This window comes from Mauremys reevesii, linkage group 10 (genome assembly GCF_016161935.1).
Source record: "Mauremys reevesii isolate NIE-2019 linkage group 10, ASM1616193v1, whole genome shotgun sequence".
Lineage (NCBI taxonomy): Eukaryota > Metazoa > Chordata > Testudines > Geoemydidae > Mauremys > Mauremys reevesii.
Window position 1 is genome coordinate 2,954,735 of NC_052632.1, and position 23,149 is coordinate 2,977,883.

General features: G+C 47.1%; 1 protein-coding gene and 1 long non-coding RNA gene across 10 annotated transcripts in view; both read left to right on the forward strand.

The window, feature by feature from the left end:
• The window catches only part of TLE3 (TLE family member 3, transcriptional corepressor), a 46,387-nt gene that overhangs the window by 8,515 nt on the left and 14,723 nt on the right, over positions 1-23,149 (forward strand). For 2 of the 9 annotated variants that reach the window (XM_039490687.1, XM_039490689.1), the window contains exons 5-8: positions 8,102-8,164; positions 8,705-8,809; positions 19,065-19,269; positions 22,147-22,163. In XM_039490687.1, coding sequence (XP_039346621.1) covers positions 8,102-8,164; positions 8,705-8,809; positions 19,065-19,269; positions 22,147-22,163 — 390 coding nt within the window. The remainder of the gene's footprint in view (positions 1-8,101; positions 8,165-8,704; positions 8,810-19,064; positions 19,270-22,146; positions 22,164-23,149) is intronic. The other 7 variants (XM_039490690.1, XM_039490692.1, XM_039490691.1 and 4 more) reach the window with 5 other exon arrangements.
• LOC120372992 lies at positions 12,911-14,536 on the forward strand. Its single transcript, XR_005585314.1, has 2 exons — positions 12,911-13,181; positions 14,022-14,536. It is a non-coding gene; the product is annotated as an uncharacterized LOC120372992 (long non-coding RNA).

Genomic DNA, 23,149 nt, shown 5'->3' on the forward strand with positions numbered 1-23,149 from the left:
CCTGCACTCCCCTTCTCTTGGGAACCATGTATCTGCTTCAGCTTTTCCTTCCCTCTTCAGAAGCAGCCTGGTGCCCCCTCACTCAAGCTTCTGTCCCCAGAAGGGGGGAGAGTAGAGCCTGGGCCCCAGCCTTTCTGTGCCAGGGCACCAAACCTGGAGTCTGGATTGCACCCCGAAAACCTCACTCCCGGGCAGCCGCGCCAGTGGCCTGCCTACCTCCCCCTGCTGCAGGCTCCTGGAGGATGCGATTCGGGCTCAGCTAGATGGAGTGCCGTGTGGTTCCTGTGAGTCTGCGTGCCGCGTCTCGGGGTGAGGCTTAAACTCACCTTTGCATTGCCCTGATCCTTTTTCATAACTGGGCACCATGTAAAAGCAGCCAATGACCTGCTTCACCTTAGCCCAGGCTACAGGGTTGCAGAAGATTCCTGTAGCACGAGCATCTGACCATGCTTCCCCCCACCTCCAGTTGTGTCTCTCTCTCGCCTGCACTAGCAAAGCAAAGTGCTGTGGAGCGTGGCTCAGATTCACCACTGGCGCAAGCCGCAGTGGGGCTGGGCCTGTTTACCCCAGCAGTGACTCTGGCCCTGCACACGTAGTGATCACTCATCCGTGGCTGAAACGCAGCTGTCGCTCTGCAGTGCTGAGCTGGCGTTCTCAGAAGTGAAGAATAACAGCTCCAGTCAAGACTACAGAGGAAGGTGGCTTTTTTTTATTTTTATTTTTTTGGACAGTTTAACTCCCCAAACTAGGATCTGGTCTGAATGGAAAACGCAATGGGCTATGAAACGACCACATGCGGTCAGGTCCTGGACTGATACCTCTGGAAAGCACACAACCCACGCTACTTTGGCTGCACTGTCTGAGGTCTCCCAACGAAGATCAGATCAGACCCTCCAGAGCCTGTCTTAGCTAGTGAGACCACAGCCCAAGCTCATGTGACTGCAGGCAAGAACTACTGTGGGCTGAAAATCAAGACAGTCTCTCTTTCTCTGTGAGTCCTGCTAACTTTGTTGGCACACTGGTTAATCCCCTCCTCCCCCCCATCTTTTCTAACAAAAGGGCTGTATGGAAGGCCATGAAGCTGCACTCAGGCGTGGAAGCCGGGGAGAGCTGCCCTGACAAAGTGTCTCAGACTTGCTGTGACTCAAGACTCTTTAGCAGCTGACACGTCTGTCTCTTTCCTCCCCCACCCTCCTCCAACCACACCCACCTGCCCTGCAAAAACCCAGGTCCTTTTTATCCAGCGTTAATTTGTGGAGCTGATCAGATTGACAGCCCGAAAACTCATCGTAATGACCTGCCTTGGCATGGGTAATAAGGTTTTACAGCCTGTTGCGGTCAAGCAAAGGCGCAATTTGCATAATGTTCTGAGGGGATTAGGTTGTTGAGGTTGCCATGGCAATCTAACGGAGATGAATTGAGATTTTTCTTGGCAGGAATTGCCCGGTGGCACTCGGGGGAGGGCTCCGTTGCTTTGGAGGGGAGTTGATGAATGGGTAGTGATACTGGGAAGGTGTATTGCATGAAACCTTCCCCTGTTCTAGGCCAGCCAGTGGTCCCCTTTAGAGCCCTATTCAACCTGAACGGGGACAAACAGCGTTTAATATGCTTGGGAACTGCAAAATTAAAGTGAACAAATATTTAAAGATTATGGAATCTTATGTTAACAGGAAACCTAGCAGTCGTAAACATAACGTTTCTACAGATACTGGTTTTCTTTCTTTTTTTCCTTTCTAAATTCCACAAGGAAAGTGTCCTTTTTGAACAACAGAACCTAAGTTCGATTCCCAAATCCTTGCTGGAAGTTTAAGCAAAATTTGATTTTTAAGTACTGGTAATGGCAAAAACAAAACCAAGCTCTGAAGTAGCTCTGAGTGAAAGCAAGTGCCCTCTTCTTTTTCTCCTATACAATACCGTCTTTGAGAAAGTGTGAAGGGTTCTTTATTTTGCACAGAGATGACCTTGCAGGAACACTACCGGCTTATAACCAGAGGGGTATCTCTTCCTGCCTGCAGTGAACAGTTGGGTCCATGTCAAATGAGGACCCTGGCTATAGGATTTGTTAGGGGTAGGAAAAACAAAACCAAACCTGCCCCCGAGAAGTAATCACACCGAAAAGAGCAATACGTTTAGTGCTCGTTGCAGGAAGAGTCCAATAGGCTTCATGCGAAGGCATAAATATTTAATGGAGTTGTAGTTTATGTATAGTTTGATCAATACGCCAATGCTAAAAGGGTCTTTAAAGAGGCTTCCCCATCACATAGCAATTTGTGATCTAAGCAGAAACCTTGCTGCAAGGCCTCACGATTGTTATCGGCAGCACGACCGCCACTGCAAAGTAAAACACACGCTACTTTTCTGATTGAGCTCCACGAAGTGCAACGCAGGGCAATGGAGAGACTGCCCAGAAGAGTGTAAAATGTCAGCTGATTGTTTAATGTCACTCTTCGGCGTAGTGCGCTGTACACAGCAGACAGTAGCACTTCAGAGTTACGAACTGACCAGTCAACCACACACCTCCTTTGGAACTGGGAGTATGCAATCAGGCCGTAGCGGAGACAAAAAAACAAAAAGCAAATACAGTACAGTACTGGGTTAAACTAAACTACTAATAAAAAGGGAAAAGCAACATTTTTCTTCTGCATAGTAAAGTTTCAAAGCTGCATTAAGTCAATGTGGAGTTATAAACTTTTGAAAGAACTTCTGTTCAGAGTTACGAGCAACCTCCATTCCTGAGGTCTTTGTAACTCTGAGGTTCTCACATATGTACCTTGTCCTGGCATCGATTTTGTAACAAGAACAGATAACCAACAGCTAGGGAAGATGGGGCAGGTTAATTAGAAGAGAGGGGATGGAGAGCCAAGCCTTTAGATAGATTTCTTGCTTTGGGCTAATTGCTTACACTTCTGAGACTCCCTTTACTGTCTGTAAATTGGCCATAATCTCCCTCCCCATCAGGGATGGTGCAAGGCTCAATGTTTGCAAAGTGCTGTGGAATCTTTGGGTGAAAGGTGCAAAGTTATTTCAGATTAGTCAACTGAAATCACAGGTGCTTTACACATTTAAAAGTTCAGTAGATACAGAACCTCTTTGGGGCAGGGACTGTCTGTTGGGTTTGTGCAGTGCCTAGGGTGTTGGAAACTTAAGTGGGCTGATTGCTAGACAATGTGGTGTCAAGCCATTGGCAATGTACTTATATGTACAGGCTTCAGAATATAGTAACTTCAAGAGCTTTATGATTCAAAACAAAGAGCCAAGGAGCAGTGAAGACCTCTGAAAGAGCTAGTAAAAGCATATGGTGCAATCCGATCAGTAAGGCTTTTCTGAAATGTCACTGTGGATTTGGAAGAATACAATGGTGATGCCAAAAAAAGGTTGACCTTTTTTGAATTGGGGGGGGGGGGCACAGGGGAGAACAGGGTTAGTAAAATTATTTGCACATGGGGGGGGGGGAATCCAGTGGTTTGTAAGAACTTTTTCCTTGAGACAATTTCACCAGCTGTCAAGGGGTATATAGTTACTTCCTGGCTCTTTGGAAAGGAAAGAGGGACCTATGTTAAAATTACACGAGTCTCTCTAAACATCTGCCTGCTGTAATAATCTTTACTGATTTTTACTCAGACTCTGGGTGCAGCAACTTAACTAACAATGGCCTGTCCTAATGGTTCCGGCCACCTTCATCTATAATATTGTTGCCCAACTACTTTGTGTGTGTGTGTGGGGGGGTGTTTTTTCTTAACTAAATATTTTGGAAGTTGTTTAACTGAAATATCTCTGTGAAAAGTATGTAAAAAATGAGGGAGCCCAGAATTCAAATGCATGCCCCTTTAACGTTGTATAAACTCTAATCACCAATCTATTAGAAGTCTTTGAGGATGCCAACAAGCATGTGGACAAGGGTGATCCAGGGGATCTAGTGTACTTGGATTTTCAGAACGCCTTTGACAGGGTCTCTAACCAATGGCTCTTAAGCAAAGTAAGCTGTCATGGATCAGTGACTGGTTACAAGATAGGAAACAAAGGGTGGGAATAAATGGTCAGCTTTCACAATGGAAAGAGGTAAACGGGGTCCCTTAAAGATCTGTGCTGGGACCTGTGCTGTTCATTCCCTTTACCAGATCATTAAGGAATATGTTGAACAGTGAAGTGGCAAAGTTTGCAGATACAAAATTCCTCAAGATAGTTAAGTCCAAAGCTGATTGTGAAGGCTCACAAAGGGATCTCACAAAACTGGGTGGCTGGGCAAGAATATGGCAGATGAAATTCAGTGTTAAGTGCAAAGTAATACACGTTGGAAAACATCATCCCAACTGTATTGGGTCTAAAGTAGCTGTTACCACGCAAGACAAAACGCTTGGTGTCATTCTCTGAAAACTTCAGCCCAGTGCACAGCAGCAACCAAAAGGCTAATAAAATGTTAGGCGCTATTAGGAAAGGGATAGAATACTGTGCCAGTTTCTGCTTTCCCAGTCATAAAAAGGATATAGTGAAATTGGAAAAGGTTCAGAGAAGGGCAACAAAAATGAGGAAGGGCACAGAACAGCTTCCACAGGAGGAGAGACTAAAAAGTCTAGGGCTGGTCAGTTTAGAAAAGAGACGATTAAGGGGCGATATGAGAGAGGGCTATAAAATCGCGAATGGTGTGGACAAAGAATAGAGAAGTGTCATTTACCCCTTCCCAGAATACAAAAACCAGGGCTCACCTGATGCAATGAATAGGCAGCATGTTTAATACAAACAAGAGGAAGTGTTTCTGCACACAAGGCACAACTAACCTGTGGAACTCATTGCCTTGGGATGTTAGGATGGCACAAAGTATAACTGGGTTAAAAAGAGCTAGATAAGCAGGTCCATCCATGGCTGTTAGCCAAGATGGTCAGGGATGTAACCCCAGACTTGGGGTCACCCTCGGAGTGACTGCCAGGAGCCGGCAGGGGAAAACTGGTGGATCTCTCCAAAATTGCCCTGTTCCATGTACTCCTCCGGAAGCTCCGGTACTGGACACTGTTGGAGACTGGATACTGGGGCTAGATGGACTATTGGCCTGATCCACTCTAGCAGTTTTTATGTTCTTAAACTGCTATTTTAAGTGCTTAGATACCATATGGCTGAGTGCTCTAGAGAAGCCTTTGCTAAATGGAAGGTACATGGGCTGAGCCTGTGCAGTTTCAGGGGGGATGGTGAGTTTTCTGGAAAACTGATTCCTGTTTGCCTTCATGTTGCTTTTCTAACAGGAGGTATTTTCTGGCCATCTTGTTGCTAAAGGAGCAGCTTGCTGAGGAGAGGCTGGCGGGGAGGGGGAGATGCAGGTTGACCTAATTAATCATTTCTGTTTTATTGATAACAAGCGGCTCTGAATTATCAAAAGGAATTTTTAAATGTTTGATCGTGTTCCAGTGTGCTTTCGACCAGCCTCCATTGTTGAAGCCGTATTTCTTGAGTTCTTACTGATGTTCAGACGGTGTTTAAGTTGGATCAAAAGCTGTTTTAACAGCTGTCTTAATGGGCAAGGCTGCTGATATTAACCCTTGGAATACAGGGCTTCCCCCCCTCCCCCTTGCAATCTTTAAAAGAGCAGTTGTTTTGGAGAACTCTCATGCCCCCTTTGGGTTTGAATGCTGATGTCTTTAGTATAATACGTCACTGACCGACATCAGTTTGCATTACTGTAAGCTCCATTGGCCAGCAGGCGCTGGGCTTGCTGCAGGGGTGGGAAGCCGGAGCAGGAAAAGCTATCTTGTGTCCGTCACCCTCCTGTGAATGGAATCCCATCCAGTCAACAGAAAGGATGGTGCCTACAGCGCAGGCCTTCAGCTGTGCGTGGTGTAAAAGTTGGGTGGGTGAACCAGGGAAAGGAGACGATGACTCTTCCTCAGGGCTTTGCTGTGGCTGGGGCAGAGCACGGGCTCCTCCCCGCTGTTTCAGAGCAGGCCACGTGCCTGGTGGGTGAGTCTAATGCTGATGTATTTTCAGGGCCTCAATACTTGGGTGATCCTCTGCCTCTGCATTTATACTGTGATCCTCCTCTTAGTACTCGAGCGCTTGACTGGCACGCCACAAATCCCTACGACTGGAATGTTGCTCATGAGTACAGATTTCAAAAAGGATGAAGTCCCATTGGTTTTTCACTAAGAGCTAGGATCCCAAGTGTCTGAGTTGCTATTGAAAATGGAAGTTCAATCGTTTTGAAAATGTTACCTGTAGCTTTTTCCACTGGACTGAAGTTGTTGTGGCAAAACCCACTTTCTTGAAACACCTTTAATGTGTCGCTGCAACTATTTTGATATAGGGCTTTGTCGTCTCTTCCGTGCAGCCTTAGGATCACACAAGGTCTGGTGGTATTAAGTCTCTTGTTTCTCCCTCACCCCAGGGCCCTAAGAGTGAGACCCAGAAGCTGTTCTTGGTACAGGCACGTAACTTGGGAAAGCTAATGCAACATTTGATTTACTTTCTGTTCCATAACTCATTCACTTGGCATTGAACTTCCCTGCAGCTAGGAGTTCTCCTTTCTGGAGAGCTGAAAGTCTATCTGTGTCTTAAACTTAAGTCTACAGCCTACTTCTCAGCTGTTCCAAGACCCAGTGCTTAAGGCCCATTCACACTGCCAGATGTAGATGTACATTACATTCACTCTCACTTTAAGGTCCTCTTTCAATGGTAGAGTGGTGTACTGGGATTTTCAATGGTAGAGTGGTGTACAGGGATTTTAGTGACATCAGGTCTATAATATTTAAGTTTAAAATATGAACTGCTGACTCATATGAAATCTAAGTTTTCACTTAACCTAAAACATTTTACTCAACAGAGATGTTGCAAAAACCACAATTTGACAGTGGAGAACATTATTATTAAACTTCTGAGTTATGTGGTCAGCTGACAGGTGCAAATGGTTTCGGGTTAAAGTTCTTAAGTGATGTAAGTGCTGCAGAATTAACTAGAATGACTTTAAAAAAAATAGTGGATGGAAGTTGAGATCTGAGTAAAATGTTGGTTGTTCACAGCACTACCTAAGATTCGCCATTGACTAACTACCTGTGCAGGGTTTGAATGTGAAGCTTTTCTTTAAAGAAAGCCCATAAAACTTGGAAATAAGTAGCGTGAATGCAATGTGATCTCAACAAGCTGCCATATGAAGATCTGAGCTGAGAATGCAGAATTCATTTTACCTTTGAAAGACATGAACTGTCATAAGCAAATTTCTTCAAAAACTGCAGAAATGGTTTAGATTAACATAATTCTGAAGATTTATCAGCATAGCTCAAAGCCACCTCCACTTTGGAATTGTATACAAGATATCTGAATGCAACAGTGATCTTTTAAAGTTCCCTTTCAAATAAAGTTATAACCTAAAGTGAACAGATGAGTGGAGAACGTCGATTTTATGAGTTGAGAAATGCCATGGTGATTAGATGCTTTGTTAGATGCCTAGATAAATGGACAAGGATCACAACTCCATGCTGGGATGAGGCTTAATTGCTAATGTGTGAATAAAACCAAGTTGGTCTTTGTGCTACTTTACAATCTAGCTTATTTAAATGTATGTGTGACTGGGTTACATAAACTGGTGGATGTTGCTGTTATTTAAGTGATCTGCCAGAGTAACCATAATCTCCTTGCAGCAGCTTCAGGGAGATTGATATGAAACTGACACGTTAGGCTAATATTTTTTCACATGCTCCCTTGCTAATTTGGATAACATCAGTATTTTAACCATTTAGATTATTTTTTCTTGAGACCATCATGGTAAAAAATACAGACAGACATGAAACTGGTTCCGTTTATCCCAATCTTGTTTTGCATCTTTTAGCTCTTGTTAGGGAAAGGAATTCAATATATTATCATTTATTTCCTCCATGCACCTTGCATGAAGGATTTAGAGAAGGTATATTTGTGTGCTCTTGATGCCTCTTTAAAATTTGTTCCTTATTATGTGACGTGATCTATGGAAAGGGGGAAAATGGTTGGTTTTGGGGATAATTTTTTTTTATTCCAAGAAAAGTCTTGCTTTGATTGTTTCTAAATGCTTTAATGTTTCTGATGTCCACACAAGATGATTTTTTGACTACACTAAATGCAGTCTTCTTTTCTTTTCCTTTTTTAGACCGAGATTGCTAAAAGATTGAACACAATTCTAGCTCAAATCATGCCTTTTCTGTCACAAGAGGTAAGGGAATGGATGTGAATTGTTTTATGACTGTCTGCTGTTCACGTAGTGCTGCTATTGATGAATAATTTGTAAAGTCATCTTGGGTCAAGGGGCAGTTATAGCACGAGTGGGTCACATCTAGCATAAGTCTTTAGACTCGGGTTCAAATTCTGACTCATGGCACAAGTGAAAAAGGTCTCGGACTGGTTTAACAGTTAGTTTTGCAATATGCACAATCACGCGGATGCAGACACGACAGACAATGCATGTGCATTGTCAGAGCAGTAAAAGGAAACTTGCATAGTGTCCAGCTCTGTTGTGTGCTGCTCAAAGCTTTTTGGGCCAATGCAACTCCCAGTGGAGCCAGAGAATCTTTTCTGTTGATTTCAGAGGGAGCTGAATCCAATTGGTCCGTAGCTCCTCATTTTCATGAGCAAATTCACCAAGTAAAGCTTTGCCCCCTGACGGGGCTGTCCAGGCTTTCTTTGATCTTTCTGTACAGTCCCTGTTTGGAGACGTTCCTTATTCTAATGTGCCGTTGCAATTCTGTTCCCTTAGCACCAACAGCAGGTTGCCCAGGCTGTTGAGCGTGCCAAGCAAGTGACAATGACAGAGCTGAATGCTATCATCGGGGTACGTGGACTTCCAAATCTGCCTCTCACCGTGTGTATACCCCTTTTATTCCTATCACTTACCATGACCAGAGACAACCCTGCACTTAGCTGGCTTTAAAGAATGGCAGCTTGCAAATATACTGACAATCAGGAACGTTTCTCTGAACCATAGTCGCTGCCAGAGGGCTGCACATTACTAATTGAAATTCCCAGTTTGAGCAAGTAAGTCTTGGAATCAGAAAACTGATTCAGGGCAGGGACCATGTCTCTCTAGCCCAGCGCAGTGAGGCCCCTGAATGAGGTCTTTGAGCACTCCTGCAGTGCAAAGGAGGAGTGTCCTCTCTAGGCTCTAATTGTTGTAACTGACTTTAGAGGTGGGTTTAAACGGTGCGAGGTGCTGCCAATGTGATGAAAACATGCTTCACTTCGTACTGTTCTTTCAAAGCCTCATCAGCCATGGGGAAAGGGACTGATTTCTCCTTTTTAGCAGTTGGTGATAATGTTGCTGCTACAGATCAAGTCACTGAGATCAGTCAAAATGCAAAATTTTTGTTTTAAAAAAAAAAATTCTATATTTGAGCACAATATGGGAAACTAGCTAAACCTTTCTGAGATTTGGGGCTGTTCTTGATTGTTTTTTATTCTTTTAATTGGTCTGGATGTGTTAGCCCTTCTTCTGGCCACCTGAGATCAGGTATGTCTCTGTTGTATTGTTTATGTGAAATGTGCCGTAAATATGATTGACTTGCTGTTCCATGCATTAAGTTACTCATGTAAATGTTACGGGTGCTTATCACTAAGATCCCAAAAGTTGAACACTGCAGTGGTTTTAATTGTTTCTAGCAGTGATAGAATTACCTTTGCCAATTGTTCTGCTTAATCAGGCCTCAAAATAGGCCTTACATTTGATGTACTTCAGGTATTTACTCAAAATCCCAACAGAGTGTGCAGTAGTTGAGTACTACTGTTCCACTCCCATCTGTAGACAGAGCCCTTGTGTCTATTGGAGCTAGACGCACACAACCATGGGGCCAGTTAGAAGTCTGATTTTCAAAGAATAAACTTCCCCCAAACTACTGTTACTTCCATTCTGCCAGCACTCCGTTCTTTCCATTGCTCTTAATGGAACAGAGGCAAACCTGGCTCCTCTTCCCTGGTAATAGCCTCATCGTTGTTGTCTTGTGAACTGTTGTCAACGTGGGACTCTCAGTAATTGGTGTGTCCCCCAGGAAAACAGTGGCTCTCAAAACAGAGTCTGGATTGATGGTTTTAACTGGGTATTTGGCCCCAAAAATCTCTAAGGTAGATCAAAGCTTTGGCTCGGACTCCTTGATGTTACTCCTTGCGAGGGCCAAGTTTGAATTACATGTGCAGGGACACATGGAAACACTTTGATAGACTCAAGAATGTGTCTTGTTTGTTTGGCATGGGTGTCTAGTTCTCAAGTGGCTTTTAATGTTTTGCAGTGGTGTTTGTGCCTTGGCTGCGATGGCACAGAGCAGTGCAGGCGATTTGCCATATCGTTTGCAAACTTTCCTCATTACAGCTCTTCTGAAATTAGGGTTTTAAGATGACTTTTAAAGAGATGCGCCTGCTGCGTCATGTGCCTTGCTGCTGCCTTCCGTTCTCGGCATTTCTGGTGCCAGTGCACTGGGGTCGTGCGCTCTTGCTCCGCTCTCTGGCCGGTGCGCTGGGTGATCCTGGGGCTCAATAGTGTAAGTGTGAAAACGGAGACGTTGGCTTTGATTAGCTGCTTTTAAGTAGTGTTTAGGAGGCTACACGGCAGGTCAAGGCAGCTTGAGGCAGATATTGGAATTCAATTAAGGTAAATGAGTGGGGCCTGTGACCCCCATTTCCTAGGTAATTGCTTCCTCGGATCAGAGTGAATGCAACTGTCGTCCCATCGTTAAGCAGGCAGCCATTTAATCGTTTTGCCTGACACATTTTCACAAGGCAGGAATTATGGGCAGTCGCACAGTGCGTTAGCTCGGGGGCCGTGCTTGACTGCACACTTGCAAAGGATAAAAGCTAATCCAGTCAAGCGTTTTTATCTTGTCAAAGAAGGAACCCAAAAGTGGCTGCTGTCAGAAAGACAGCAAGAGATCACCATGAGCTTTGATCGTGCGAGAGGAGAGAGGGTTCGGCATTAATGCAGTGCGTGGCCCACCCCCAATGGCTTAGCGGATACACGCTGCGATGTGGCAGATCTGCTTGGTAGTGACCGCTGGCTAAGGAGGCGTTGCAGAGGGGGAAGGGGATCACCCCAATCTCTGAGGGGCCGACTGGCTCGTGTAATTCCCGCTGCATTTTCATGCCCATTAACAGCAAGCCGCAGAGCAATACTGCTGCTTTGGAAGGAACAAGTATCTGAGTGTGCAGAGGTGCTGACCCTGACACTTGTTTGGGGGGGGGGGGGGTTCTGTGGGTCAACAGGCAGTCTAAGCGTGAAAGGCTGTTTGAAAATGGCACCCTGGCCTTTCTAACGTGGGGCCCTGCCCAGTGTGGGGAAGCCAGCCCTTCCCTTGGTAAGTCCCTGCTCTAGAGTCCCTGGGACAAGGGTCTCGAACTGCTCAGCCATCGAAAGGAGCCAGCTAGTGTGTCATTCGCCACCTCAGAGCTCCTTCAGAAACACGGAAGCTGAGAGCTGGCATCTTTAGCAAACTTCCTGTCTCTCCATTGTGTGCATACCCCCAGCTTATTGCTGTAAGGCTGTTTGTGTGGAGCAGGGTTGCTTGTGCTGACTTTTTGGGGGGAGAGCGAGAGTGTGTGTGCGTGTGCATGCGTGTACATAAAACTCCATACCTAGAAAGTAACATGGCCTGTGTCAACAGGTAGAAGGAAAGGGGGAGGAGATACCAAATTTGAAGACTCCTAAACTTGACAGGTGCTTTAAATAAATTATTTATGAGGAAACAAGTTTGCTACAGTATGCAAGTAGGACTTCATTTATAAACATCAGGAACTTGTCTTTATAAGCTAGTGAAGGAATCATCATTTTAGTTCAGATGTTGTAAACAAAATTGACAAGTATGAAGATGCAGCAGATCATTAAAACCTCTTTTTTTCTTTTTCTCCCCCCCCCCCCACCCTTCTGAGGTCAGGAACTGTTAATTTTATGCATCTAGGTCACTGTCTTACAGTTCTCCTGCTCCAGGCTTCTGTGAAATTGAGCCCTCGATTTGGTTCTAACTCTGGAAATGATTAGACTACTTTACTAAATGTAACGCAAGTGGTGAACTTAAGTGGTGAACCATTAAATCGGTTAACAAAGGCATGAAGCATGATGTACATAATCCAATTAAAAACACTCTACATACAATTTACAAGGGAGTAAATTGTAACCTCCTCATATCTTAACCATATTTGTTAAGACCCCAGAAGGAAAACATCTTTGTGTCTGTGCATCTCCAGAAAACTTCTTTTTGTTTGGGATTAGGATTTAAGTGAGAGAAGTACGAGCTCCAGCAGCCATGCTAAATTCCAAACTTCTGCTTTTGGAAGTTTTCAGCCTAGGTGCTAATAGTCACCAGGGATAAAATCAGCAGCCTTTTCCCTAGGGTGAAGGCCCAGTACACAAGAGAGGCCCCTTGTTTTACTTTCCTAATTACTCTGTGCTGGTGTTTACCATTGGGTTTGGAAGACCTCTCTGTTTCCAGTGCCCACCTTACTGCAGTGATGGTCATTCCAGCCATTCTTTTCTAGCCTCCCTGTCTGGGGTACAGGCCATGTGATGCACACGCTGCACCAGTGCACACTTCACAGTGTAGTGAAAGCCACAGTCACGGTAGCCGGGTGTCGTCATCTCAACCACAGCCTTGCTAATGCCCACTAGCACTGCTGTACTGTCGCTGAAGGCAAAGGTGTGATGTCTCCTGCCCCGTGCCCTCAACTTGCACCTAAGGTGCTCATTTCAAAGCTTGGGTAGGACCACTGAATGGCTAACCTCAGCACGCACACTCAGATACTCATTGCTGCATTTGCTGCTGTGTTGGGAGATAGATTTTAACGTGGCTTCTCACACCAGCCATGAGGGCAGGGAGTAACTCTTCAAACTTGCTCTTAAGAGCATTTTTTAAAAAACAGCCCTTTTTTCCCCAAAGCAGAGAAGCTTTGGGGACCATTTCAAATAAAACAGGAGAAAACCCCCACATCTTATTCTCTTGTCTACTACATTTATCAGCAAGTATTTAAAAAAAAAAAAAGAGAAAAAAACCCCTTGCTAGTATAACAGAGAAACATAAAACACATTCAGATGGAGAGCTCATTAGAAATGTTTTCCCCTCTTTTGTCAGTAGTCGGCTGTGTTGTGCTTAATCTCTCTGCAAGGAAGTTGAATCTTATAAATACAAGAAAATGTCATCTCATGAAGTGCCTGGATACTACTGAGATGGGTGCTACTCACAACCCTAAGTCAGATAGAGGTACAAATAATCCCAACTAGAGACACTGACAGGCACTGACTCCATGGGTGCTCCAGCCTTGGATTACCCACGGGGAAAAAAATTAGCAAGTGCTTAGCACCCACCAGCAGCCAAGCTCCCCCTCTCCCCAGCGCCTCCCCCTCCCCGTCACACCAGCAACCATGCTGATTAACTTCTCCCCACTCCTCCCAGCACCTCCCGCCCACTGCAGCCAAGCTGTTCTGTGGCATGCAGGAGGCGGAGCAGGGGTGGGCATGCTCTGGGGAGGGGTGGGTGGCCTTGGGGGAAGGGGCAGAGTGTGGGCGAGGCCTGGGGGGGGGGGAGCACCCCCTGGATAGAGAGGAAGTTGGCACCTATGGATTCACTTAAGTCATTCTCTATAGGTGAGTCCTTCACGCTAAACCCCTGGCCCACAATACTCCCCACAAACGGGCCATGTTGGCCTGGCTCAAGAGGAGGTGGGTTTGTGGGGAATGGAGGGCATATGAAGGTTTGGGTTTAAAGAGCTTCATTGATTTTGGTAGCCAGTTATGGTTCATCTTTGTCAGTCAGTCCCTCGTAAGTCAAAGCGGCGGAGTTAAATATGCTGAGAGGGGGGCCGGCATAGGGAGTCCGGATTTCTGCAAGCAGAGCAATGATTCAAGAGGGTGTAGCTAAGAATAATAGGATGATGCTAAGAACTGCTAGTCTGTGGGATAATCTGCTGAAGGAAGTGGTGGGGGTGCTCAGCACATCTCCGACTCAGCTGGACCAAACCCTCGTGAATGCCCAGCCAGGAGCCGTGCTGCAGAGGCAGGAGGCTGCGCTCGGTGACAGAACACATCCCTCCCATTTCCACAGGTGGTGATTCCGAAGGTGGCTGGTCTTGGGGTCCCATTGCGATGAGTTGGTTTTGGCTAACATCATGGGCAGCGTGACCGGTCGCAACCACCGCATAAGCTGCTGCCTGCTTTTATCTCATGGGAGGCAGAGGGGGAAGTTACTTTCCTGTTTGCACAGCATTGTCCTCGCCACCCCCAGCAACAGACGGGGCCAAGGACTATAAAATGCAGATGTGTAGCTTCGTGGCTCTTGCAGCCTGGGTTCAAGCCTATCTCCTTTAAAGCTGATGCCACTGAAGTCAGGGAGAGTATTTCCATTGGTGTAGGATCAAGCCACCCGTAATCCCCACACCCTTTCCCCTCCCCTATCCACTACCCAAGCACGTAGGCAGGTGCGAACTTTGAGAGTGAAACTACTTGTGAAGGAATAGGTTGGCCTCTTGCATGGCTGAGAAGTGACGTTTCTGGAATAGGCCGTGTTTCAAACATACACTTCACTCTGAAGCAATAAATAGTGCAAGCTTTCAAATCACAGCCCTGGTTGGGAAGTTGCATCCCGTGTGGGGATTTCCCCCTTTGTGAAATGTGCCCTGCTGAGAGTGCTAGAAACCGAAAGCTTTCTGTGGAGAAACCCATCAGGTGCACCAGGGCACCCACGTAGCCATGCGTCCCCTGTCCCCCATCCTGCCCCTTCGCTCTGCATTGCCTCTGGGCTTCCCCATTTCCACTGAGCCCTGGGCCTCTTGCAGCTGTTGAAAGATGCGTCTGTCTGTGGGTCCTAGCCTCCACTCCATGCTAATTCTGTCCGGTGGCCTAGACGAGCTAAGTGGCACATGTTGGCATGTCACTAGTTTCGGAGACTCCTTAAGATGGATCATCTTTATGGGAAATGACCAAGGTGAAAGGGGGGGGTGGGAACGGCACTTCCTCAGAAATGTGCGGGGTGGGGGGAGAGGGTTAGTCAGTGCGGGGCTTTCCGAAGGGTCATGTGCTGGGCTCCCTCACCTCCCGCTGGCCTCTGGGGGAGCCGACCGTGGTCAACAGGTGGTGGGATCAGGGCCTAACAATTCAACTCTCTGGGTTCCTGGGGGAGGCGGCGCAGATGCAAGCAAGACAGGGTTCGAGGAGCTTTCCTGCAGTCCCGCCCCAGGTGTCTTCGCGCCCTTGTGCCCTGGCTCAGCAGAACATCTGTCCTAGCGCTTGTGAAAAAGCGGGGACTCCAGCCCAGACGGCAGGGTGAGGCCGTGCCTCGCCGAGCTGGGCTCGGACGGGGTGGGGGCACGTTGTACCCTGTGGAAGGCTGTCACAGGTATCTATGGCTCTGTGGGTTCCCTGCAGGCAGCGTCTGGGGCAGGCTAACCCAGCATGTAACTCTGCCCTCGGTGAATTCTGGAGCCCTGAAGGAGAGTACTTGCAACAAGCTCAGATCCTTAGGGCTGCAAAGGGCCCTGACCCCCCTTTCGGCAGCCACTATCCCTCCACATACTCCAATGGTTCCTTTCAAGGAGTTACTGCCTTAGAGTAAATAACTTGGGTGCTTAAAATGGCCCAAATAAATACGGGCGAGGGAAGCAGGCAATTCAGACGACAGCCAAACCCCTGTAACTTCCCCTGTGTGAATGGACAATGCAGTGCAAGAACAAACCAACCCCATTGTTCCCAGGCCCCCAGCAGAGCTGAGCTCAGAACTGCACAACTAGGAGTACCCCAGCTGCTGTTGGCGTAAGCCAAATTCCTCACGTTTTCTGACGTCATGTAGTCCAGGGACCAGCGTAAACTCAAAGCAAGGCACTGACTTCAGAGGAGTTTCTCCAGCTCTTTGCCTAGCAGCAGAGAGCAGAAATTGGCCCTGCAACATCATCATTTCCAGCACTGGCCTATGGGTCCCTGGCCATGCAGCATGCAATGGAGAGGTCCCCACAGCCGTCCCTGGGCGAAATGGTGCCTATCAGGTGCATTAGGCTTTTCATTCAACCGCACCTGGGATCTGCTTCTGAGAGAGGCCCAAGTCTGTGGCTGTTCTCCATACTGAAACTGGGACCTCCTGCAAGGGTAGGAGATGGACACCCTCTCTCTGCCCCTGTCTTCAGGTACACATGAATATTCAGGTCCCTCTTTCATTGGGTACCTGGTATCCAGATCCATCGGGCCTGACTGTCTCTGCCTCACTGAAATCCTTGTGTGCGCTGAGCCATTCCGGGAAGCTCGGCTGGAACAGGCCCCAGCAGAAAGCCTGCTCCAATTAGGCCTTGCAGTGAGTGGGTTCTGCCTCAGTTGGGTGCAGGATGTCAAAGCAAGGGATTGTGGCTTTTCTGCTGTAGCAGGGAGGGTCAAGGGGAGGTATTGGGCTGAGGAAGTGGTAGCTTCAAAGGGATTTGGATAAACATCAAAAGGCTTGAATGCTTCTCCACAATCACCCAGCCCTTTCACCAGTGCTAGTATTCACCTGCCCCGCAGGGAGCGTTTATAGATACAGCGTGTTGCTGATGCAAGGCAGTGCTCTCCAGCACCAGGCCCGTGCTGCTGAGGGTCCAAGCTCAGGCAGCTCGTGTCCTTGTCACAGGCACTTGCAAAAGTCCGCTTGGGGCACGTTAAAATAAAACAGAGGGAGAATCCTCAGCCAGGCTCTCCCTGGGGTTCCACCTCCTCCCTCGAAGCCACCTGGTATTTTAAACAGAAATTCAGGAAGTAGGAAAATTTCTTCCCCCTCTACATCCCCCGGCCATGTTTTTTGTTTAGCTTCTTCCAGCCAAAAAGGAGCTAACTGTTCCCACCCCTGGAATGGCACCTGCCTGGACAGGTGGGGCTCTTGGCTTTCCAAACACAGAACAAGAAAGAGCAGAGAAACATGCGTCCGCTGTAGCCTCTGAATTGTGTCCAGCTGCTGAGGTGCTGCGACTCACCATGGGAACACGGTGTGTCCCCTCGCTCCCCTGGGCAGGAGAGTGCCAGGGTCCTGATTTGGCGCTGTGGCTGGAGAAGCCGGATTGCACACTCCCTCTTGGAGCGACTCTCCGAGCAGGCCAAGCTGTGCAGCCTGCCCCCATCCAAGCACCAGTCCCTCTGGTGGCAGCGCCTCCAGCACCCTGCTGCTCAGGGAGGGAGCGGGGGAAGTGATGCTTCCTGGAGGGCCAGGCCTGCCCCTGCTTGGCCGCTGAGCCCCCAGCCTTATGCCTGCAGGCACTCAGTGGTGAGTAAAGCTAAGTGAGCTTGGAACGCCTTTCATCCTGCGTGCGAATGGCTCCTCTGCGTCCGCAGGCTGGGCCGTAGCTCTGGCGGGGAGAGAGCTGCGGGATTAGACTGGCAGCAGCTGAGGTCCCGTTCTCCCCCCCGTGCTGCTCTTGGGGAGAGGAGATGCTGCCAAAGCCAAGTGGCTCCCTGCAGGGGCGGGTGTCAGGCAGGGCTCAGGGACTTGCACTGTCTGACCCGCCTGCCTTGTGAGCTGACCTTGCTCAGGGTGTGGCGTTGGCGAGTTCAGGCCACCTGGCTGCAGAGCCTGCATCAGGGCTGGCAAAGGGGCATCTGAACTCTGTGACTTGCCAACAGCAGATGGGGGCCCTGAGTGGGAGGGGTGGGAGGTATCTGTCTACAGGGAGCCAAGGAAAACAAACTGCAGGCCGCTGGCAGCAACGTCCTCTCCAAACAGGGGCAGTTACCTGGAGTGTCACAGCTGGCAAGCCGATTCAGCGCTACGGCAAACACCCAAGGGCTTCTGCCTGGCTCCCCGCCTCCATCTACTCACCTGGCTGGGTTTTCCTCTCTCTCTCTCTTCTGCACTCTTCTTATCGGGTGGTAACTGCTGCCTTGTCAGCAGAGCTGCTTGACAAGCTGCAGAGATACAGCCTGCCAGGAGTTACCCCCGGGGGTGTGACACTTCCAGTAAGAAGTAGTATGTTCTCCTTTCTGTCGCTAAACAGAGTTAGCAAAAACCAGATCCGTAACCCACCCCCAAGCCAGCTTCCCCATGTGCTGCCGTGGTGGAGACAGCACTTAGCCAGGGCTGAATTGGCCTGTTTGTTTTAGGGAATGGGTAGATTTGCAATGAATTTGGACACTAGAAATGTCGCTGTTTTGTGGGGGACTTTCGGGGGGTGTTTGGGGGAACGGTGGCTCTTCCTTGCTATATGCAAAGCTCATAACAGTGGTTCTGTTCCATGGGGAAGTCTGGGCCCTTGGGCTAGCTCAGCGATGCACAGACCTCAGGGTTTCAGGAACCAAATTAGTGATCAACATTACCCAAAAGAGCCACAGTCATGGGAATTCATTGTTTCATTTGCTATAGAACTATCTAGTCCTATTTAAACTGTATGACAGACATATAAATAATTAAAACAAAAGCATCCTGATTGGTTAATATTTAAATCACACGGTGTTTTGTAGCAGATGACACAACATAGCTGCAGGGGACATGTTAAAGAGCCCCTTGTGGGTCCGGGTCATGCCCCTCAGTCTGAGTATCGATGTACTGGCTAGAATACTCTCGTACAAGTGCAAAAAGACTTTACAACCTGTTTTTCTTTTTACTGCCAAATGCCTTAAAATTACTCCCCAGCAAACAAGCAGGAACTGCCTTCTGAGGCAGCGTGAAAGGACAGCTGGATGCTTTTCCTTTCTTCCCAGATCGCATCAGTTTTAACATCTGGCAAAAACAAGCCTCAGAGTTGATGTGCTGGGTGTAATTTCCCCTCCCCGCCTTTGTTCTGCTTACATCTCGGAAATGCCAGGTTCTCTCAGTGGATTGCCAGGAATGAAATGGAGCCCCCAAGTGACGGTGTCTTTCAAACACCTGCGCTATTTATCCCTGGCTCAGAGGGCTGCAATTATAAGCTCTGCCCTGTGTCTGTGCCTCCCTCCCTTCAGTCGGACTCTTCCTAACGTGGATTCTCCTTGCAGACAGAGGAATATGGTGTTTAAGCCAGTTTAATATTCCCCCTCCATAATGCTCTGAGTGCATGAAGCAGGCTCCGCCCCTTCCAGTGACTCCTCCCAGTGTCACATGACCATTTAATATCTGCATGACATGCCATTTCCCATCAATTGCTTACCGCTGGTTTTATTGCAGCAGCAGCAGCTCCAGGCCCAACACCTCTCCCATGCTGCTCACGGCCCCCCGGTACAGCTGCCTCCTCACCCTTCAGGCCTTCAGCCGCCAGGAATCCCTCCTGTCACGGGGAGTAGCTCAGGACTGCTGGCTCTCGGGGCCCTTGGGAGCCAAGCCCACTTGACCGTTAAAGATGAGAAAAACCATCACGACCTGGATCACCGAGGTGAGAACAAAAGGCCTTAAAGATACATATTCTCGTCTCCCTCTCTCTTCATCTTTGCCCCTCGGGGCTCTTCAGAAACACTCCTTTGCCTCTGCCGGGCAACACTATGGCGAAAGCACTGATGGGCTTCTTTGACTCCTTTGACAACCTGGGGCAGCCTCTGCTCCTGCAGGAGGTGCCGAAGCAGCAGCGGCCAGAGCCTCTTAGCACGGAGACTGCTCATCTCACGGCACCCTCCAGAGATCTCCACAGCTTCCCACCCTAGGGGGCTTGCTTGGCTTCTGAGGTGCAGCCGGTTGGTCTTTGCACTGATGGGATCCCCCTGCGTAGTGGGAGCAGTGGACCATCTCTTCTGTTCCACCTGTGCCTTGTAGTGCCAGCTCTGGCCTGGCTATCGAGGCACCCTAGGTGGTAGGGGCTGAGGGTTTGTTCATTAACCCTGTGATGTGCTTGTATGGAGCAAAGCTCCTTCCATATGGTCTCTGGTCCTTTTCCCCCAGGGTTGGGCCCAATTGGCTATAATGGATCTGGGAAGGAAAAATAGAACAGAGCGAGGCTGCATATGTTGGAGGAGAATGTGCACTGGGATGCACTGATTCGTTTTTCCAACCATTGAACGTTTCTGATACAGAACTGGATTGGCAGCATATGCAGACTAAGGGTGAATTGCAGAGAGTGTCTGCTCCCCAGAGTTCAGCAGCAGGCGCTAGTGAGTGGGTTGGGTGGAGAAGTTTAATGCCAATTAAAAATAGACTGGCACCCACAATGCATCGTGCTACAGATGTCAGCGTGACCATTTGCCCCATAGGGAGTTTGCTACATCCCATATGTGTGTGTTTTAAAAACAAACACTGCAAAGATGGTGTTATTTTTTTGTCTTCCAAAGGATAATGGGAAAAGAAACTATAGCACGGCAGTTATATTAAAAAGGTACTAACTCAGAGTTAGTATAGCTTCATGGTAGCTCTGGCATCATACACCCCGAAGTTTCGTAGTGGAGTAACAACTGGTTGGAAAAGTCAGTCTTTGATTTGTATGCTGACTGTATGCCTTACGCTGGAAAATAAAAGTGAGGGTAAGTTTTATAGGGTGACTAATACCCCTTGGGGATAAGCCAAGCCAGCCCCAGAAATTTTTGGCTGGGACATCAGGGCTACCCCAGTTGTTACATAAAGGGCCACAGGCTTGGTCCTCTGTGCAGAGCAGGAGACTCTGTTCCTGAGGTCTCGTCCCAAAGGCGTTAAGCCGGTGTGGGCTAATTAGTTTTGTCCAGGTCCAGACTCCAGAGAACATTTAAAAAAAAAAAAAAAAAAGTAAGTAGATTTTGGGTTTTGTTCAAAAGCATCTGGCGAGCTGGGTTTGGCCCACGCGCTGCCTATTGCCTACCCCTGTGCTAAGCCACTGTCAGGTTGACTCTGGGGGGACTAGTGTTTTCAGGGAGTCTGGGTATTTCCAGTTTGAGGTGTGAGCTCCCAAGACAGCCTGGCTGGCTGGTTTAGAACATTCTCTGCAGTTCACCTGTTAATGACAACACATACTAGCCAAATCCTGAGTTCATGTTTGGAGCAATTTATTTCCAATTAATAAAAAAAAAAGTTTAATTTTTTTGGGTCCTCAGCCGTTTTCTTTGCCCATGGGTAATAGTGAGCATGGTTTGATGACAAGCTTTTGTAGCAATTTTTCCGTATGCTGCCTGATTCGCCCCTGCTGATGGTCTATTTTGTGTCCATAAGTTTATATGCAGGCCTGTTATTGGAGGCTTAGTTGATGCCTTTCCTAAAATCAGAGCCTCTCACTCCATTTGTGGGATCTAGCCCTAATTGTGTTCTCTATTTGAGGATCTGAAACAGCTGCACTGTACACACTCAGATGCTTTGCAGGTGTCCTCCTTAGGAGATCCTTACAGGGTCACTGAGGTGGCAGTGAGAACACCTTCCAACAAGGTTTATATCTGGATATGGACACAGCAAGAGTTATTGCTTAAAAATGGCTGCCAGGGCTTAATGAGTCATATGAAACCACACAGTCTCTCTCTAATTGCAAGAAATCTGCTTGGAAACTTGCACTCGTCTGGAAATAAACAATGCTCCCTGCCAAAGTCATTTTTTTAATCACTAGAGATAATAAGAGAATCTTTGTAGAACAAAAAATGGTGGCATCAAGTCAATTACAAACTAGTACAGTGCTGGAGGAGTTCCACGTGTCTCTGCTCTCTGTTAATATATCAAGATCTCGGGTCTCTTCCCCCTATTTCTATCAGCTTTTAGAGAGTTACCTTGTGCTTCTTCTAACCTAGGAAGTTTCATTGTCGTGGATATTTTTTCCCCGTGAAAGCTTCAGGAAAAAGTTCTTGAAAGTTATTATCAAATTACATTCATTTTTTCTACATGAGTTTAAATTGTCTGGCGATCTAAGGGGAGAATGGGCCTATTTATGTATAAATTAATGACTAAACCTCTGACCACATCCCTTTAAAGTGGCAGCACTTATCTTTGTAATTCTACAAAGAGGATGAGTCTGGATGTTCAGTATCTTCTCCTCCTGGATTTATGACTTAACGTGTGTAAATAGTTTAGTTCCTGCCATTTCTCTTTGTATTTCAATGCATTTCCCTTTAGACACTGTTTATTTTGCCATATAATTCACTTAGACAAAAAAAGGGGGGGGCATATTGGATGTGTGTGATTGGACAAGGGAAAGTAATTTAAAATGAAAAGAGCCAGAAATGCTTTAATTGAATTAAGCCAGAAGTCACTACGTGATGAGGAACTGCGAGGTTTATTTTCTGTTAAGACTTATTTGAACTTGTTTTATTTTTCTGTCTTCTCTTTATCTTGGCTGGGACCTTACCTCTGACACGGGCCTCATTCCTAACAGAGCGAGACTCAAATGCAGTAAGTTCTGTTATGTTCTTTTTCTTTGTTTTTTTTTCTTTTTTTATCTTGGTTTTTGATCGCTGTGCTTTTAATTTATCTATTGTTTTTAAAAGCAGACTTCCGGGTTTAGACTCTCGAGTGATCTCTGTTGGACCCACACACACACACACACACACAAAAAAAAATCATATGGGTGGTGCTAACTAAAATAGAATTTTTTGTTTGACTCTGACTATGTTCCGCTTCAGTTCTGCTGAAGTAAACATTCAGCCAATGCACATTGTCTGGCCGGTACACTTTCTGTGTGCCCGTTATGAGATTTGGTTTAAATCTTTTTGATTGCTGCACAGCTTTAAGATTCTGTTTCAATTGACTAAGCTTTGTGAATGAGTGCAGTCAAGTCTGTAGGGATAAAACTGCTTCAGTGATTAGGAAAGCTATTTTATTCCTGATCACTGTTCTATTATCTTGGGTCATCTAATCTGTTGGGATGGCTTTGGCTATTACATTGTGTTAAGTAGGACTTGGAAGGTCAAGCAGTTAACTAACCATCTAAATAGCAATGGTTGTGGGCAATTGTTGCCTCTAGCAGCTTTTTGTTTAATTCTTGTTTTGACTTGGTTACATCTTAGAAGACACTCTGGTGTTTGGCAAGAAAAAGAGGAGGATGATTCCAGAGAGAGTTTCTGCCCATGCAAAACCAACACAAACCTGCTGCCTCACTTCTTTTTTCTTTAATATTTTTTGTTGTTGAAGAACAGTCCACCCTCATCCCCTCCTCCTCAGTCCTCTTTAATTCTGTCCCCTGCCCCCTTGCTTTGGGCCTTATCCCAAGGTACACAATGCTTTCTGTTTAAAAGAAAAGCTGGCAGGACAAAAAACAGTTGAGTCTTCACTTTGCACTGATTCCCCTGTCATCCGTGCATAGCCGACTTTCACAGTGCAGAGACCACAAATGGGCCTTTTGAGAGTCAAATGCAGATGGAAATAAAAGTGCCGTTTAA